The sequence below is a fragment of the Nicotiana tabacum genome, chromosome 15 (assembly GCF_000715075.1).
Source record: "Nicotiana tabacum cultivar K326 chromosome 15, ASM71507v2, whole genome shotgun sequence".
NCBI lineage: Eukaryota > Viridiplantae > Streptophyta > Magnoliopsida > Solanales > Solanaceae > Nicotiana > Nicotiana tabacum.
The window spans coordinates 61,196,485-61,216,940 of NC_134094.1; the positions used below are offsets into that span (position 1 = coordinate 61,196,485).

Genomic DNA, 20,456 nt, shown 5'->3' on the forward strand with positions numbered 1-20,456 from the left:
CAGTAGGGGAACCGTTTTAGGCCCAGTCAGGGCAACAGGGGATCCTACCAGCAGGGTCGGTCTGGTAGGAGATTTCAGTAGCAGCAGAGGCCCTCATGCCCTAGGTGCGGGAAGATGCACTTTGGGACCTGCTACATGGACCAGCCCATATTCTACGGGTGCGTAATGAGGGGTCACATTCAAAGGGATTGTAGTTCGTCTCACCAGAGCACAGGCAAGGGTACAGCACAGCCATCCATTTCTGCAGCTACTACATCCACAGCACCTCCTCCAGCTTGAGGCACCCCAGCACCCGCAGGGAGTGGTGCAGCTAGGGGTGGCGCATAGAGTTTGGGAGGACCCAACCGTTTTTATGCTATGGGGGGTCGCCAGAGTTCAGAGGCTTCTCCAGATGTTGTCATAGGTATATTGACTGTCCAATCTCATGATGTGTATGCTCTAATTGATCCCGGTTCTACTTTGTCCTATGTCACTCCCTATGTTGCTATGGAATTTGGGATAGAACCGGAGCAGCTCCATGATCCGTTCTCTGTATCTACTCCGGTCGGTGAATCTATTGTAGTCGCGCGGGTTTATCAGGATTGTGTTATCATGGTGCATGGTCGGGACACTATGGCCGATCTCATTGAATTGAAGATGGTTGATTTTGATGTAATAATGGGGATGGATTGGCTTTATTCATGTTTCGCTAAGTTTGACTGTCGAACCAGAACTGTTAGGTTTGAATTTCCAACTGAGTCAGTGAGTGAATGGAAGAAGGATGATGTGGTGCCGAAGGGTAGGTGTATTTCTTACATTAAGGCCACAAAGATGATTAACAAGGGGTGTATCTACCATTTGGTCTGGGCTACAGGACCGATGTGGAGGCACCTACACTTGAGTCTGTGCCTGTTGTGAACGAATTTCCGGAGGTCTTTCCAGATGAGCTCCCTCGAATCCCGCCAGATAGGGAGATTGATTTTGGGATTAATGTGATGCCAAGCACGCAGGCTATATCTATTCCACCCTACAGAATGGCACTAGTAGAGTTGAAGGAGCTAAAAGAACAATTGAAAGATTTATTAGAGAAGGGTTTCATCCGGCCGAGTGTGTCGCCTTGAGGTGCACCAGTTCTATTTGTAAGAAAGAAGGATGGGTCGCTAAGAATGTGTATTGACTATTGGCAGCTCAACAAGGTTACAATCAAAAATAAGTACCTACTGCCAAGGATAGATGACTTGTTTGATCAATTGCAGAGTACTAAGTACTTCTCTAAGATCGATTTAAGATCCGGGTATCACCAGTTGAAGATCAGGGAGCAGGATATTTTGAGAACAACTTTCAGGACCCGGTATGGGCACTTTGAATTTCTGGTAATGTTCTTTGGGCTAACAACTGCCACCGCAGCTTTCATGGATCTCATGAATCGGGTCTTCACACCTTTCCTCGACTCCTTCGTAATAGTGTTTATTGACGATATTCTTGTTTATTCGCAAGGTCAGGAGGACCATGCCTATCATCTCAGGGCAGTTTTGCAGGCCCTGTATCAGCACCAGTTATATGCGAAGTTTTTGAAATGTGAATTTTGGCTTGAATCTGTCACGTTCTTGGGTCATGTTGTCTCTAGAGAAGGAATTGAGGTTGACCCCCAGAAAATTTCATCCGTGAAGAATTGGCCTAGACCTACTACCCCAACAGAGATTCGCAGTTTCTTGGGCTTAGCTGGATATTACAGGAAGTTTGTGGACGAGTTTTCCACTCTTGCCTCTCCGTTGACTAAATTGACGCAGAAGGCGGTTAAGTTCCAATGGTCAGATACTTGTGAAAGGAGCTTCCAAGAGTTGAAATCAAGATTAACTACAGCACCGTTGTTGACTCTACCAGAGGGTACGGATGGATTTGTGGTATATTGCAATGCTTCAAGGATCGGTCTTGGGTGTGTATTATTGCAACATGGCAAGGTGATAGCTTATGCTTCTAGACAACTCAAGAACCATGAAAATAACTACCCAACACATGACTTAGAGCTTGCGGCAGTGGTATTTGCATTGAATATTTGGCGTCATTATCTGTATGGGGTCCATGTAGATATATTCACGGACCATAAGAGCCTACAATACAGTTTCAAATAGAAGGAATTGAATCTGAGGCAGAAGAGATGGCTTGAGTTACTCAAGGATTACGACATCGATATTCTGTATCATCCGAGGAAGGCTAATGTTGTGGCGGATGCTCTTAACCAGAAGTCTATGGGTAGTTTGGCTCACTTAGAGGCATATCAAAGGCCGTTGGCCAAGGAGGTTCATCGGTTGTCTAGTTTGGGAGTTCGTCTTGCGGACTCTAGTGAAGGAGGGGTGATTGTGCAAAATAGGGATGAATCGTCGCTTGTGGTGGAAGTCAAGGAGAAGCAATTCAATGATCCATTGTTGGTACAATTGAAGGAGGGGATTCATAAATATTAGACCATGGCCTTTTCTCTTGGTGTGGATGATGGTACCCTAAGGTACCAAGGGCGTCTATGTGTTCCAAATATGGATGGTCTCCGGGAAAGAATCATGATCGAGGCTCACACTTCTAGGTATTCCGTGCACCCGGGCTCTACAAAGATGTATCATGATCTTAGGGAAGTCTATTGGTGGAACTATATGAAGAGTAATGTAGCGGACTTTGTGGCAAGATATCCAAATTATCAGCAAGTGAAGGCCGAACACCAAAGGCCTGGTGGGTTGGCACAGAACATAGAGATTCCGATGTGAAAGTGGGAGATGATCAATATGGACTTTGTGGTAGGTTTACCTCACACTCCTCGCAAATTCGACTCGATTTGGGTGATTGTGGATCGACTCACGAAATCAGCACACTTCTTACCTGTTAAGACTACCGACATAACAGAATAGTATGCTCAGTTGTACATAAATGAAATAGGGAGGTTACATGGAACTCCAATTTTTATTATCTCATATCGAGGGGCACAGTTCACGGCTAAGTTTTGGAAGAAATTTCAGCAAGGTTTGGGTACCCATGTGTATCTTAGTACATCCTTTCACCTGCAGACTGACAGGCAGGCAAAGCGGACTATTCAGACGCTTGAGGATATGTTGCGCGCTTGTGTTCTCGACTTCAAAGGTAGATGGTATGATCAGTTATCGCTCATAGAGTTTGCCTACAACAACAGTTATCATGCCAACATTCAGATGGCACCATTCGAGGCTTTATATCGTAGGAGATGTATATCTCCCATTGGGTGGTTCGAGATTGGGAAAGCGGAGTTGATAGGTCCAGACCTCGTGCATCATACTATGGAGAAGGTGAAGATTATTAAGGAGCGGTTGAAAACTGCTCAGAGTCGTCAGAAGTCCTATTCGGATGTTCGTCGTAGGGATTTGGAGTTCAAAGAAGATGATTGGGTATTCTTGAAGGTTTTTCCTATGAAGGGTGTAATGCGATTTGGTAAGAAAGAGAAATTGAGTCCAAGGTATGTCGGACCATACAGAATCATTCAGAGGATTGGTCAGGTGGCTTACAGGCTAGAACTACCTCAAGAAATGTCTTTAGTGCACCCGGTGTTCCACGTGTCCATGTTGAAGAAGGTGGTTGGAAATTCGTTGCTTATTGTTCTGGTTGAGACCATTGAGGTTAATGAAGAATTGACTTATGAAGAAATTCCAGTTGCCATCCTTGATAGACAAGTCCGAAAGTTGAGTAACAAAGAGATTGCCTCTATGAAAGTACTATGGCGGAACCAGCAAGTTGAAGAGGCCACATGGGAGGCCGAGGAAGAAATGAAGAAGAAGTACCCTCATTTATTTGACATGTATCTATAAAGTTGTGTTCTATGAAAATGCTAAGAGTTACCTTCTGTGAATTATGTATCATTCGTACATTTGATATTAAAGGTGTTCCTTTTTGGTGGTATACTGCTCGTGAGGCCACGGTTGGCATTGTTTTAATGTTATGTTGTGTCGTTGGTTCCTGTATATGTTGTTAGGACTGGTTTTGGGATTCTCTGGCATGTGGATAGGTCCAATTACAAGGGAGACTCTAGCAAAATATTTGGAAATTTAGGGAGTTAGTCAAAAATTAGAACTGCTAGTGTATGTTGTAGCAACTGAATCACATTGAGTGCTCATGGTATATTTCAACCCTCATTCGAGGACGAATGATCTTAAGTGGGGGAGGATGTAAGGCCCCGTAAACTTTTTACCTAAAACTCGGGGTTTTATGGTGCCGAAGTGGACTTGCATGTTGACGATTGTAGAGATTCTTCACGGCGAGCTTGCTCGACGCGGTACAGACTTTTGGGTTGTACAGTGCGTTGGGGGAGTTGCAAAAAAATTTTGAAGTGCAGGGCGTTTCTGCGGTCGCAAAACTGGTCTGCGGACCGCAAATCTGACACAGACTGAGGCAGAAAAATGGGGCAATTTTTCGGACCATTATGCGGTCCATTATGCGGCCGCATAATTATTTTGTGGGCCGCATAACCCATCGCAGACCCCGCATGAAAATTTTCGGAGGGAAGTTCTGCGGCATTATGCGACCGCAGAATAGGTATGCGAATAGAGTGGGGTAGACTTGCCCAGTTCCGGAGGGCCATTATGCAGCCTATTTTGCAGACCGCAGAAGCATTATGCGGTCGCATGTGTCGGGGCTTTATTTTTTTAATTTTATAACCCGATCCCTATTTCGTTTATCTAGCCTAAGGGTTCATTTTTGGGGGAACACTTGTCATTTTAGAGAGAGGAGAGAACTATTCTAGAGAGAGGAAAGGGAGGGTTAAAGATTTCACTACTCTACCTTGATCGAACCTTGGGATTTCATCGAAAGGAACTAGTTAAACCCCTTAAAATTTCTATGATTGAACACTAATCAAGGAAAAACAAGAACAAGTAACACGGATTGAGCTAAGTAAAAGAATGTAATTCAAAGCTCTTAGTAACTATATTAAATAGAATAACGAATTAATATTCAAATACAAAAGATAACCCAAGAGTATGAACATGAACTCATACAAGATTAACCTAACATAGAATAATCTAAGAAAATATGATAAAATAAAGAGAAAGTAAGATACCCTAAAATCTCTCAAGTTATTTGCTAATTCATCATAAGCTTCCTCTCAAAATGAGAGTAAGAGACTATTTATACTAGGCTGGTATTTGGATTAAATAACCAAAATACCCTTAAGCTAGTAAGAAAGCCAAGTAGAGCCAAATTACAAAGCTAGCCTAAATTGCCAAAGTAGTTAATATAGACATGCTTGATCTTGACCCATATAAAGCACTCTAATGCTATGATGTTGACTTGAAAATCATCCTTGTCAAGCGCTAATCCAGCGTGTATGAGGAAGACCCGCCCGTGTACCTCTATGGAGCATGTGGATTCCTGATTGTCCTGTCACATAAACAAATCCACTCACCCATACTATTGTTAATAATGAAAAAATATTCCTAAACAGAGTTGAAAAGTAAATAGTGCAAAATTATTAGAGTTCATCTACATAGCTTTAGGTATAGTCCGCACATTCAAAAGGATACAATTCTATAGAATCTTTAGGGTTTGTCTTCATGGAAAAAATTTCCCTAGATTTTCTACTTAATTTAATATTGACCAAATGTGTGACTTGATTAAATTATCAACGTTAGTATCATGATTTACTTCATATGAACTGCGAGCATTTTTTGTCTATTATTTACAACTTGTAAACTAAACTCACCCAAATTTCGCATTCTTTCCAGTTGTTCCAAGGCCCAATTCATGCATATTTGTCTTGCCAACCAAAAGTACATCACAATTTCGTAATCTTGAGACGCAAACAGCATCCTTCTTTACTTCATGAACCTCGTGAAACCAAGTTGTTCCACCTGTTTATCATTAAGTATGTAACTAGATCCTTGCAAAGAACTATGATTTGGCGACTAGAGCTAGAGTACATACCCTTTGATGAATGTGGATAGCAATCAATGTCATCCTTAACTGCCATAAAGATACCATCCAGGATTGGTAATTCACTTCAGCGACACAACAGCTAAGAAATGGAGCTTAGTAAAGTCAAATGCAGATAGCAGGTATGACATGCTTTTGAAATACAATGGCACAACTGCATACATGTCTACATATAACCTTACAAAAATATATACCAGAGTACCTTCTTTAAACCTTTGTGTGGAAGCAGCAACTTGCCTTCTGACTTCATCAGAATCATAATAAATCAGTAGCGGTTCCAGGGGATTCTTATTGTTAGTCTCTTCTATAGCTGAGATAAAGTGCTCTTCTACCTACTAATACAATTGTAAACATAACCTTATCCAATAATATATCTATATAGAAAACATGAAAACAGAAAAAAAAAAAAAAAAAAAAAAAAAAACTATGACTTGCTTGAGATGGAGTTGTAAGCTTAGATCTGCAAGCATATGCATAATCACGAATCTTCCAATAGTGGATGGAGGACTTCACTGCCTCCCATTTCAGTCCTGAGGGTTGGGACGTCTCCAGGGTTCGCGACGCAAGCCCCCTGGCATCCCACCCCTGAATCCTTTTTTCGACTCAATTTTCTGAATACCCTATCATGATACCAACCCGAATCCGCTTTCAAGCCTCCTTATGAGCGTGAAACTATGTTCATATGATGTCATTCTCTTCCGAAGCCATCAGTGGCATGCAAAATGATGAGTAAATGAATTACTAGAGTGCTTTGAAGCCTTAAACCCTTTGAAGATTTTGAGAGACTTTACAGGAAAGCAAGCCAAAATGGAATACAGCAAATAACTACCGAATTATAAATTGATTGTCATAGTACAACTTATAACGGACTGAAAAATAACTGTAGTTCAACTAGCTTATGAGATGTCTTCAATCTTCACACTGTTTGCAGCTTAGCCAAGTTTATTGTGAGCTCCTCCCAATGGTTGATTTTTATGAATTGCTATTTGTAGAAATTCATCACAAATTAGAAGGTGTAAGATAGAAAATACCTCCGACTTTGTTAATAAACAACAACAACAACAACAACAAAAAACACAGTGAAATCTAACTTTATTAATATGTACTTACTTAATAGATAGTGACACAACTCAAATTGGCATGTAGATACAACTCGGTCCATCTATTGGCAAGAAATAGCACAACTCCAAATTATTAGCAAGGTTTATCATTTTTTATAAAATAATTGGCAAATTACAGTCTCATCTACCCAACTTACCATATATTCTCCATATATCACATTCCATCTCTCTCTCTCTCTTCGTACATGAACTCTGTTGTTCTAAGCATATTGTTCCACATCATCAGACTTGCTACCACTAAAGTGCAAAAATAGTTTATCATAAGGTTCTTCATCAAAAAGTAATCAACCTAGAAAAATCAATTTATTAAAAATTGGGATAAAAGTTACCTATAAAATAGGTAGTCAATGTAGCTACCCCTCCCCCTCTTTCTTTCTCTCTCCCTCCATAATTGAACTCTCTTGTTTCGAAGATATTGTTCCACCCCATCAAACTTGTAAATTGTTGCTGACATTGGGAGACAAAAAGGGAAACCCGATACACAAGGCAACTCGCGTTCATGCACGGTCTTGGGAAGGGTAAATTTTAAATTAAAAAAATCTTCCCTCTTTTTTTAATCTTTTTATTGTAGTGGGTTTTTGTGTTGTCACGATTGATTGGTGGTCATGGAATTTTTGTGGAGGTGATGCGGCAGATGATGTATGAATATGTGAAACATTGGATGCTTGTGGTGGTGTATATTTGCATATCAACATGTATACATGTATGTATATTACGTTGTATACCGTGATATACATCGTTGGATGTGTGATATACAATGATACACATGACATACAATTTGATATACTTTGTTTGAAAATGCGATGGATAATATACAATGATATATAAGATATACACTATGCTATACATTATATGAAAATGTGCCAGTAATGAAACTTTCCGGTGGCCTGTCATTTTTTCTGCCGATAGAGGACTATTTAAAAAAAATTATGGGAATGTTATGGGTTGTTGGAGAAGACATCTGGGTTGGAGTTGAGAAAAAAAGTGAATAGAGAGAGAGAGAGTTATAAGAGTTACTTTTTGTCAATTTTTTGGGAAAATGACAGAAAAAGGATACTTCGATGATACTATTAACTTTTTGACCTCGGTAAGAGAAGTCTCGAAAAACAATAGCCTCCGCCAAAATTTTGGAAAGTGCTCCCGGCAATTGACAAAATTTTGTATATGGTGATCATCAGAGGATTTCTCATAAAAATATGGCAATCGCCTTAATTTTTCATATGAATCACACTAAAATTTGTCATAAAACATGATAATCGTCAGAAACTTTTATATTGTATTCACCAGAATTTTCAAAAATATGGCAATCGCTTAAAAAAATTATATGATGATTATCAGAATTTGCTTTTATGGCAATCGCCAGAAAGTTTTATACGGTGATCACAAGAATTTGCCACAAAATATGGCAGTCGTCATAATATTTCAGATGGAAAAATTTTGGCAGTGTGCTTTAAATTTCTAGCAGTTGCTTCAAAATTCTGGTAGAGCGGCTATTTTACTAAAATTTTCTTAAAGGGATCAAAATCTGTTGATGGTTCTAAAAAGGTCCATTCGGTATAATTTGCTATAATATTTTTAGGCTACAAGTGCTAATATCAATTATTGGTTAATGGCTGCTAATTACTCTTTAGAGTTATACATAGGTGTCAATTTCCCTAAATAATTGCATAGTGCATAAATGTTTGTGAAACGGGGATGATATGGTCAAGCCTCATGAACTTCAAACTAATGGACAAAACAACTTTTCTTTTTTCCTTTTTTTTAATTGTGAACAAGGAGAAAATAAAATTTTAACCTAGTTAAGGGTCGTTTGTTTGGTGAACAAGTTATCATTAATAGTGATGAGATTATAATACCAGAACTAACACCGAGAAAAATATTTAGTGGATATACTTTTTTGGTAGATGTTTGGTTCATTAGACTAAAACTGAGATATACGGGATATGGTATAAAATACGTATTTAATTTAAACTAGATAATTGAGATAGATTTTTAATTTTAATTTTAACCTTGACTTTCTTAAAGGACTTCGGGAGAAAAATTTGGAGAAGGGTAAATGTGTTGTTTTGGTATTTAATCTTGAGGTTACGATACCACATGAAGTGTGTGATAAAAATAGTACTCAATTTGTCTTACATTGCAGCTAATCGCTAATTTAATTCGGGACTATATTATCCCTCGAACCAATCGACCCCTAAGAGAACTAGAGATAAGGCCTAGTCTAGGTTGTTTGGTTATATTTGTCTACAGTTTAAGGAAATGCGAAAAGACCTGAAAAGTGAGTGAACTAGTAAAGAATTGAATTTTTCTTCATCCAATTCAATGTTTGGCTTCAAAAGTTTCAATTTCAATGTTAATTTTCTTTCTTTTTTTCCTTAAAATATGTATTTATGAAACAAAAAGTCAACAATTAGAGGAATCCCCACAGGTCAAAAGATAAAAGGAAAAAAAGGTGGATGTCATTTGTATGATCACTAGATCTGGATTTACTTTCTTTGAACGTAACTTGATCATGATCTAAAACAAGTTTGCAAGAGGAAATTTGGAATTTCAATTTTATAAAAATGATGAAAATAGCAACATGTACATGTTTTTTCTTGTCTTTTTTTTTCCCTTTTTTTTGTGTGGGGTAGAGAGGGGGAGGGAAATAATGTAAACATGTGTGCTAGTGCTCGTACAACGGTAGAACCTACTAATTTGCAATAACATCTAAAAAGATCATACAAATCGCTTTATGCTCAAATTAAGCAATAGTCATAAAAGGTTGCATATCTTTCTTCCATTTTTATCGTTTAATTTTTGAAAAAAAGTACTTTACAGACCCGACCGGTCGTTTTGAGCATTTGCATTCCGTTCATTCATTTGAAGTCTTGAGCAGTATCGTATGATGTATTATGACTTGTGTGAATCGTCGATTTTGGTTTTCACGTTATTCGGAATTGATTTGGAGGAATGAATTTCATGATTGAAGCTTTAAAGTTGGAAGAGTTGACTGAGTTTAACTTTTTAGTATTTGACCTCGAATTGGAGTTTTGATGGTTCTGTTAGGTGCGGATGGTGATTTTGGACTCAGGCGTATGCTCGGATTTGCATTTGGACATTTCTAGAAAGTTTCGGCTCTAATTGGCGAAAGGTGGAAATTTGAACGTTTGAAAAGTTCATAAGTATGACTGGGAGTTGACTTTGAAGATATCGGGATCATATTGCGGTTCCGAAAATTTGAATAGCTTCGTTATGTCATTTGGGACTTGTGTGCAAAATTTGAGTTCATTCCGAGTTGATTTGATATGTTTCGGCGCGAGTTATGGAAGTTGAAGGTTTAAAAGTTCATTAAGTTTGATTTGAGGTGCGATTCGTCGTTTCGATGTTGTTATGTGTGATTTGAGGCCTCGAGTAGGTCTGTGTTATGTTATTGGGCTTGTTAGTATATTCGTACGGGATCCCGAAGGGCCCGGGTGAGTTACGAATGTGTTTCGGATCATCTTTGATTCATGTATGATGGCTGGCCTTTGCTGGATCTGGTGTGACCGCACCTGCGGAGCCTTGGGCGCAGGTGCGGAGCCGCAAAAGCGGCAGTAACATCGCAGAAGCGGAGACTGTACTGGAGGCAGGAGTCCGCAAATGCGGAGTTTTCTGCGTATTTGCGAAGGCGCAGATGCGGCGCATGAGGGCGCAGATGCGAGAGGCACTGCAGGTGCGTGAAGTTTGTTCGCACCTGCGTTTGCGCAGAAGAGGAGATTTTCCGCAGGTGCGATGGGCTGGCTGTCAGTGCTCTTCCGTAGGAGCGAGATTTTTGGTCGTACGTGCGAGTCCGCAGAAGCGGAAATTGGTTCGCAAATACGAACGACGCTGGGCAGAAGCTATATTATCGAGGGTTGGTTGTTTTATTCTCATTTTTGAGACTTGGAGTTCGGTTTTGGGCGACTTTGGAGAGGAATTTCACCACACGAATTGGGGTAAGCATTATTAACTCGGTTTTGATCATATTTCATGAATCTATACTCGTTTTTTGGCATTTGGTTGATGATTTCAAAAGAGAAATTGGGGTTTTTTGTCTAAAGTTTCATAGAGTGAATTTTTGAGTTTTGAACATCGATTCGGAGTCAGATTTAAGTGAAACTAGTATGGTTGGACTCGTAATTAAATGGGTTGTTGGATTTTGTGAGTTTCATCGGGTTCCGAAGTGTGGGCTCGGGTTTGACTATTTGGTTGACTTTGGCCTTTTGATTAAAGATTCGATCTTTATCGATTGGAATTGTTTCCTTGGGCATTATTTGATGTATTTGAGTTATTTTTGGCTAGTTTCGAACCGTTCAGAGATCGGTACGCACGAGATGGCATTTTTTGGAGTATCGTTTGGCTTGCTCGGTATTGAATTCGGCTTGTTCGAGGTAAGTAATACTTCTAAACTTGGTGTTGAGAGTATGAAACCCCAAATTACGTGTTATGTGATTGATGTTGAGGTGACGCGCATGCTAGGTGACAGGCGTGTGGGTGTGCACCGTGTGAATTGTGATTTAGTCTATTCATGAAATTTCTACGTGCTAGAGTAATTGAGTTGTGATCCATGTTAGAAACCATGTCTAGGCTATATGCTTATCCTGTTGGGACCCACTGAGGTCATTTCTGCTGTTGAGTTATTTGCTTACATTGCAATTACATACTCAGTCATACTCATTCATTTGCATATCATATCTCAGTCTCTATTGCTATCTATTGATACATCATATCATCATTTGTGACTGATTTTTCATGACATCGTGAGCCCGAGAGACTGGAGAGATTGATGACTGAGTGAGGCTGAGGGCATGTTGTGAGTGATATTTATGGGATCGGGTTGCACGCCGCAACAGGCTTTATTGATTCATGCCAGGATTTGGCTTATTATAGCACTTGGGCTAGATCGACCCCTCCATAGTCTGCACATCCACGGTGGGCGTAGTTGCTATGGATTTTTGGGCTGGATTTGCCCTAGATTCATTTGCATTGGGATGGATCTGCCCTGGATTCATTTGCATTGGGCTGGATCTGCCCTGGATTTATTTATGTTTGGGTTGGATCTGCCCTGTACAGTACTGAGTGACTGAGTGTGCTGAGTATTGAGCATGGTGAGTGAGAATACGAGGCAGTGAGATTGAGTACTCTGAGAGTGTGAGTACATGAGTTCATAACTGAGGTGCATTGCATGTGACATGCGTACTTGAGATACAGGCATAAAGATGCATTTCCTCGTGCTACCCGATTTTGTTGACATTCATGATTTCACTTGCATATTAACATGTAGGTTAGAGATGGACTATACTCATGCTATCTAAAAATGAAACATCTTAAATATTGTTTGAAGATTTTTGGGGGAAAATTACAGTTTTCAGATATTTCTCATAAAAATGAAACATCTTAATTATTCTGGTTTTTCTTGTTGGTTTAGAACTAGATTCCAACTTGCACATGAGATTTATGGACATTATCTAATAGTAAGAAGTCTAAAAGAATAAATACTTTTTATATACATTAGAACCATTGTTGGCCATATTGCTCTTTATCGAGAAATCGAACAAGATAGCTATTTAGGCTCAACCATCTTAAAAACACCACCACCTATTGATTTTTCACAAAGATTCCTTGGGCAGTAGGTAATAGATGCCACTTTTAATAAAAAATTATTCAAAAACAAAATGTCGTAAAAAGCAAGAATAGCAACACGAAAACCTAGTGAAGCTGATATCTCAAAAGTATTGAGCCTACAAGTGACTAGTACAACCACTGATATCTCAAGATAGGGTACATACATCAATCCAACAAATGAGACACAGCAGTCTTCTTGAATGCATCAACCTGAGCCAACATGTTTGCCAATCCTTTATTTGGGAATACACTATCCGCTTTCATTCTCTCAGCAATTCCATAACAAGGAGCTTTGGCATTTATATAGGCCCGAATAAGGCATTGGTACTGGGAAATTCGGGAAACATATCCAGCTTGCCTCATTCTGTGAAACATTTTCTCAGTATTATGAACATCACCTCTCTTTGCATATTGTTCCATAATAACCAAATAAGAGTTAATCATTGGCCTCAAGCGGTTCGAATCTGCAGCTTTATGCAATATCGAATCTGCTTTTTCCACTTCTCCTGCTTCAACATAAAGTCTGACTAAGGCATCCCAAGTCAATGGCCCAATTCGGCAACCACTGTCAGACATACGCTTCACAAGGTCCTTTCCTTTCGACAGCATCTTATGACTTGCATAAATTCTCAATAAAACTGAATAATGCTTCGATGAGAGTGTTGCCCATTTTGCTGCCATCTTATCAAAGACTGCTTCCGCCTCCTTAATATTATGCAGCTTTCCCCAAGCTTCAACAGCAGCCACACATTCATCTAGCCGAGGATTAGACTCACAAACTTGCCAGATTCTACCAACTTCGTCGGCCCTTCCAAGAGCTGCATAAAGAGGAAGCAAACTACGACATGCCCAGCGATTTTCCTTTATATCTCCTCCTTCCATCTCTTTTAGGACATTCTCGGCCTTTTCATTGAGACCACCCGAGACATAATGCTTTGCCAAGATGCTCTTTATGTTGATATCAGGTTCTATCCCTTCAGCCTTCATGGTCTCAACAATTTGCTCCATTCCAGATATGTCATTGCATTGCCCCTTAGCATCTATCAATGTTTTGTAAGTAAAAAGGGATGGCTTCACATTTTCCTTCTCCATTAGTAAGAGAACATCGGCAATCTTCTTTTTATCAGTCTTCTTATATAAAAGGAGCAACTGATTGCAAGTAAAGCATGTTAATGGGAGTTCAAGGTCCTTCATTTTGTTAAAAATTTGCTCAGATTTCTTCAGATTACTTTCAGCGACGCAATTAGCCAATAAAGTGCGATAAATAATTTCACCTCTGAAAGACTTTGGTATCATCCCAATATAATCTTCTGCCTTTTGTAGACCACGGACTTTAGCAATTAAATCAACACGAGAAGCATAGTCTCTATCAGTAAAAGTGAGATTCTTTTTTGACTCCAACCACTCAGAGAGCTGCCAAAAGCAAGAATTACTATACTTGAATAAAAGCAAGATGATTACAATAGAAATGGACAAACCAAGAAGGACGTAGGTGAGGTGAGTTTGGACAGGATTGTAGTCTAAAATGCAAGACTTCAAATGTCCAATCTCAGCCTTCCACTATAATGACGTGATAGATGAAGATGTAGCACACATGATTAAAATGAGATGGCTAAAATGGAAGATGTAGCAGACATAACTAAAATGAGATGGCTGAAATGGGAAAGTGTTAGAGGAGTGCTAGAAATATGAAAACACCTAATACGTGAAAGGCTATTTGTGTAGAATGATAGCGAGAAAATTGATATTCCCTCCATTTCAAAAAGATTGGCATAGTTCGGAGTACGAGGGTCGAAGTACTTAACTTTGACTATGAATTTGGACATAGATTCTTCAAGTTTTTGAAAATAAAATTTATATTTTCGGAAACTGCATAAAAAGTATTATAAGTAATAAAAATTCATAATTTAAAATATTTATAAAATATTTAAGAAAAACATGGTCAAAGAACAACCTCCTAGACTTCCCAAATAGTAATAGTGCCAATCTTTTTAAAACGGAGGGAGTATTAAATTGGAGTGTATATTGGGCCTTAAGGACTCAATATATTCACAAAACTGGTATCATAGAAATGCAGTGTAAAGATGGATTTGCAATTATACAAGATTGAAAAAAAAAATGATTACACCAGACAAAGGGTGCCAATAACACATATATACCATAAAATGAGAGAAGATTATTTGAGATGGTTTGGTTATATCCTACACAAACCTCCAAATGCACCATTCTGTAGGTGCATTACTATGGTGACTGAAGGCGGTAAGAGAGGACCCAAAATCACATGGAAGAAAGTTGTTCCAGAAAATCTACAATCTCTTAGAATAAATGCAAACTTAACTAAGAATATGACACAGTTGAAGCTCAGTTGTTGTTACTATTATAACAGCGAGATTTACAGAACCTTTAGTTTTAGAAAACCCCTAAATTAGACTGTTAAGAAGATGGACTGCGCCAAATTCAACCCAAAACGCTAGCTCAAGATGTGAGGATTATTCAATACCATATAAGGAGACAACAAATCAGTCACTCAACCAATGTGGAACACTCTAACCCCTCTACATGCCCAGGTCTGGACATTTGGAACGTGGATAACAAGTGGAGCCAAAAATTGGAAAACACAACAGGCATGGTCTAGCTCTAATAATACCATGTTAAAGAAATAGACCTTAGATCTAACTCAACTTCAAAAGTAAGATCAAGAGGTAAGGATTGTTTGAAGCTATATAAAAAGACAACAACTCATTCCCTCTACCAATGTGAGGCGCTCTAACAAACACATTACTTTCTAGTATGGAACGAATGAACCAAGATAGACCTGAATATATAAAAGATTCATATCACGGCCCCAAATAATATGGGATTGACATACAGTTCATAGATTGATTGATATGCTATTTTCCATTTTCGCCATGTTAAGAGCCAAGTCAATCTCATAATAGGCTTCGACTTTCAATAATGAGGACACAATAAACATAAAAACATCTATCACGAGGGAATGAGATTTTCAGGAAAAAAAACCTTTCCGTCTTTGCTAAGAGTAATTAGAGAAGTTTTGATCATAATGTATTACCGAAATTTTCTTGTAGTTTCTCAAACTAGAGAGTAAGTGCTTGTGGTAAATCCCAGATTATTGGAAAAAGTGATTTCCTGGTGTTCAAGCTTCATTATTTCATAAATCTCTAATGGTTGCTGAGTTTACATGGTATAAACTGAAATCTGTAAATGCAATGACCATGCAACTAATGTAAACAAACAATGATCATTTTTTATGACAAGAAACACAATTAGCATTTTAAGACCCCAATGGTAAAACCTGTAAATGCATCAAAATATAAATAAGATGTTTGATCTAATATAAAAGACAAAGATTACCTGCAGTGCCCTCCCATACATACGCCTTTTACGAAGATTAAGCATCGCTGCTGCTACTTCTGCCCGTGTCACGTCATTTCCTTCTTCAACCCATTTATCCATAATTTTATGAACAGATAAAGCTGGTGCAGCCACAATAGCATTGTATAATGCTGAAGAAACTCTTTTTCTTGGAGACTTCCGTTTGCTAACATCAGTCTCAGTATCAGACAGCTCTAACTCTCGAGGTGCTTCCACATCTTCACCATCAACATCATCTTCGGAGAGCTCATGCTCAGAGGCTGACTCGACGTCTTTGTTGGCTTCTTGTATTGCTTCAGTAGAAGATTCAAGCTCTGAAAACCCATCATCTGAATCACTATCCTCCTCTCCGCTGTTCTTTGTGCCAGCTAGTAAAGAGAAACTTCGGTTTTCCATGAATAATCTGAGAAAACCATGAGTTGTTCCTCGGAATCCTCTAAATGCAAGAGGTTTATCTGAAATTACATTGGAAGCCTTTTTAAACCCATCACTATATCCTTTCAAACACTGACTTGATATTTCTGAAGTGGCATAGCAAATTCGAGAGTGCCCGCCGGTGAACACTTGTTTCCTGGAGCAGATAACCAATTTCATCAATTTAAGTACCCATAATTTATGCTAGAAAAAGCTCTCTCCTCCCTCTAAGGAATTGAAACACATAGTTATGTTAAAAAAATAGCGAAGATAAATAAATGTTGAAAGTAACAATCCTAGCACTCCCTACTCTATATCACTTGCCTTAACCAACATGACAGTGTTCTTGTAAATTTCTAATACTCAAAGTTATCACCAAAACACTACCCTTATATTCTATTTTGGCGAAATACATAAAGGGCCCCTTTAAGTTGTCCACAACGATCAAACAAACACCTCAATTGACCCATTTATCAATTAGACACTTCAAGTGTGTATTACATAGATCAAGTAAATACCCGAGTGCAATAGATCATATACGTGAGTTACACTTGCCAATGACGTGGCAAATGAACCAATCAACGAACGACACGTGTAATTTGTAATAAAAACTTAACACATATAATTAACAAAAACAAAAATAAATTCAAAAAAAGAAAAACCCTTTCCCCTCACTTTTAACCAAAGCAGTGCCTCCCTCTCATCCCCCCTCAACTTCATCTTCTTCCTTCCACCCAAAACCAGCGCCACTCCCACCCCCATTCATCTTCTTCATTCTGCACTTTTTTACGTCTCCATCCCCTTTTCCTAAATCCATCCTCCAAACAACAGAGAATAGCCAAAACAGAGAACCCACTATGGAATCATTGACGGACCTCGCCGGAAAAAGCTCATCTCTTTCACCGGAAAATTGAGCTCCAAGCAAAGTTGAAAGAAACACTACTGCATTGTTCAGTACTTCAGTCTTCTCTCTCCATCATATTCTTAGCTATGAATTTGGGCTTATATCACTTTTGTTTCTCTAATTTATCATTTCAAATAATTGGTTGTTGTTTGTGTGTTTCTATTGGAATGAAGGTATTGTTGGATGAAAAAGGGCGTTTATCCAGTGGAGATTTGGTGGTTTTCGCAGCTATTGTTGTTGCAATTTTTGCTGCTTCTTTTGGCTGGGCTGGGGATTAATTTTGGCTCGACGCAACTAGGCAGAGCTCTGGAGGTTACGCAGAAAGTTATATGATGAAAGGCAGCAGTTTTTAGTGATTTAAGGTGGCTTAGTTGAAGCTTTAGTGGTTGATTTTCATGGAATCTATGGCGGTTTCATGGTAGGTTTCACTTGAAATAAGAAGAGAGGCTAAGCTGCAGGCTATTTCATGTTTTTTTTTTTAAAAAACAAAAATTTAGGCTGCAAAAATGTATCACGCGCTCAAAATCTGGTTAGCAAACACGCATATGCCACATCAGCGACATGTACTTGCTTGATCTATGTAATACACACTTGAAGTGTTTAATTGATAAAGAGGTCAATTGAGGTGTTTGTTTGATCGTTGTGGACAACTTAAAGGGGCCCTTTATGTATTTCGCCTTCTATTTTCAATTAGTATGATTATCATATGTCATTTACATTATATCCAAACAAGCTTTGAAAAATGCTCCAGAAATGATTTATCAATGCAAAATTTTACTTTCTCTGTAGCAAAAGTAAGCTCTACAGTAGTCTATACACAGTTTTGCGGGAGACATGTTTCTCGAAGGTCCAGTAACAAGACCATAGAAGTGCAGAAGAACTCCCATTTATGTTTCTTAACTGGATTATGATTTTTTCTTTTGATTTTTTTATAACCGTGGTGTCCGTGCCACGTTGCGCGCACCTCGACTAATTCCACGAGATACCTGCCAACATAATTCTATCCACCAAGGCTTGGATAGATGGGAAAAAATCACCTAGTGTTTTTTGCCTCCACTAGGATTTGAGCTTGAGACCTCATGGTTCTCACCCACTTAATTGGCCACTAGGCCACACTCTTGGATGCTAACTGGATTATGATATTAATAAAGAAGAATCGGCAAACCTTCCTACCCAAAACAGCATACACTTCCTACCCAAAACAGGAGTAGTTTTCTACTCAGAAACCCCTACAGGTAAACACAAAATATGAGCCATACTTGATTCACCAAGCAACAGCAAAATTGGAGGTGTTTAGTATGAAGGAAAATGTCCTTGGGAAAATATTTCCAGTCAATTTTATCATTCTTTGATAAGATTAAGCATTAAATGGTAGAGGGTACAAGGGTAATGTTTTGGTAGTAGTTTTTTAGTATTGAAGGTGGAAAGTAGGGAATAAGAGTTGGGATATATGCAACAAGGGACATGAAGGAAGTCATATTTGCGTCCATGTTAAACACACCAGACGGAAAAACCTTTTTCAAGGGAGATTGGTTAGTTGGTTCTCTATTTCCTTCAACACTACACATACTACAGAATCAGAAAGCAAAATGAAAAATTAAAACACAGACACAAAATGCAGCAAAAAAACAATCAACAGACAACTGTAAGAACAGAAATTCAGAGATGGGATTACTTGAAGGAAGGAGAGGCTCGACGAATTGCCCACATGCTTGATTGGTTTCGCAAAGGGTAAATGTGAGCGTGGGTATGAGTTAAGAGTCCCAAAATGGAAGAAACCAAAGAATCCTTAAACCCTAAAAACCCTCTCTTTTGAGTTTCCGTTTTACATATTGTTTTATACAACCATTTGGTACTACGGGATTCTTTTCTTTCCAATTATGCCCTTAACTTATTACTTCATAATTCTATTTTACTACTAATTTTGTTAGAATTTGTATGAATTTAATTACTTAATCTATTTATAAGACATATTTGATAATAAATTAGTAGAAAGAGGATTTCTTAAATTATTTTTATGCATAATTCTTGATAAATCTAATATTTAAATAATTAAGGATATATTAGTAAACTTATCAGTTACTGTACAGTACGATACAATCAAATCAAACAGCAAAATATTATTTAACAACCGTAAACAATACAATCTATCTAAATATTGTATTTATAAAACGATATGATACAATACAATATAACACAACATAATAGAATACATTATAAAACGATGGGTAACAACCGTCTAAATAAGCTGTTAAGATGGGGGAAACTAGCAAATACAGAAAACTAGGGGCTAAATTCTTAAGGCGATACATATCTTTGTAAATCTTTTTTTTTTTGGGTTTAGCTAGTATTCCAAATTTATTTACCTGACTAATCCATATTATCACAGTGTAGGGCCTACTTTCTACCCAATTTTTTTTAAAAAGGGGACATTTAGAACCCCCATTTAAAGATTTAATGACCAAAATACTCTCTTTTTCAAAAAATGACGAATATGCTCCTTTTGAAGACTTTATTACTTAGATGCCCCCTACCTTCTTATGTCCAAGCTTCACCTCCCCCTTTGTTTCTTTGTTTCCTTATTCTTTTTTGGTTTATTCACTTTCTTCTTCTTTTTTGGATTTCTTTTTTATTTCCTATTCTGTGGTATTTTCTTACTTTATTTTTTCTTTCTAATAATATATTACACTTTTTTTCACTTTTTGTTTTCTTTTTTTCTATTTAGTTATTTTTTCTTTTTTTGTTCTTTCTATAGTAACAATGACTCACGCTCTTTCTATTATATTTTTCTAGTTTTTTTTTTTTGTTGCTATATTTCTTTCCTTTTTTTTTATTTTATTCTTTTCTGTAAAATATCTTCATTCCAAATATTTTTCACTTTTTTCGCTTTCTTTTATTTTTTCTATTTTACTGTTGTTGTTTTTTGTAATAACATTCTGCACTCTTATTCAGTTTTTTTTTTAATTTATTTTCTTTTTTTGTTCTTTCAAGTAACAATATCTCACTCTTTTTTACTTTATTTAGTTTTCTTATGTTTTTATTTTTCTTTGTTGTATTTTTTTATTTTTCTTAATTTT

General features: G+C 37.9%; 1 protein-coding gene and 1 long non-coding RNA gene across 3 annotated transcripts; both read right to left on the reverse strand.

The window, feature by feature from the left end:
- Positions 1-5,003: 5,003 nt before the first annotated feature.
- LOC107823022 (uncharacterized) lies at positions 5,004-8,377 on the reverse strand. Of its 2 annotated transcripts, XR_001656528.2 has the most exons (5): positions 7,373-8,377; positions 7,181-7,280; positions 5,914-7,084; positions 5,693-5,840; positions 5,004-5,370 (listed from the first exon to the last, which is right to left on the reverse strand). It is a non-coding gene; the product is annotated as an uncharacterized LOC107823022 (long non-coding RNA). The 2 variants fall into 2 exon arrangements; XR_001656527.2 differs by having other exon boundaries at positions 5,914-7,280.
- A 4,288-nt stretch (positions 8,378-12,665) lies between these two features.
- LOC107803239 (pentatricopeptide repeat-containing protein At1g80270, mitochondrial-like) lies at positions 12,666-19,194 on the reverse strand. The gene is made up of 3 exons (XM_075230858.1): positions 19,055-19,194; positions 16,041-16,632; positions 12,666-14,081 (listed from the first exon to the last, which is right to left on the reverse strand). The coding sequence occupies exons 1-3, from the start codon at positions 19,087-19,089 to the stop codon at positions 12,834-12,836; spliced, it is 1,875 nt and encodes a 624-aa protein (XP_075086959.1). The 5' UTR covers positions 19,090-19,194; the 3' UTR covers positions 12,666-12,833.
- Between the last annotated feature and the right edge of the window lie 1,262 nt (positions 19,195-20,456).

What these genes read in the sequence shown, in the direction of transcription:
- LOC107803239 (XM_075230858.1), bottom strand. Translation starts at nt 19,089, where the DNA reads ATGTGGGCAATTCGTCGAGCCTCTCCTTCCTTCAA. An exon ending in CGAGCCTCTCCTTCCTTCAA is followed by an intron (nt 16,633 to 19,054) that starts GTAATCCCATCT and finishes TATCTGCTCCAG; the next exon opens with GAAACAAGTGTTCACCGGCG. An exon ending in TGTATGGGAGGGCACTGCAG is followed by an intron (nt 14,082 to 16,040) that starts GTAATCTTTGTC and finishes TGCTTTTGGCAG; the next exon opens with CTCTCTGAGTGGTTGGAGTC.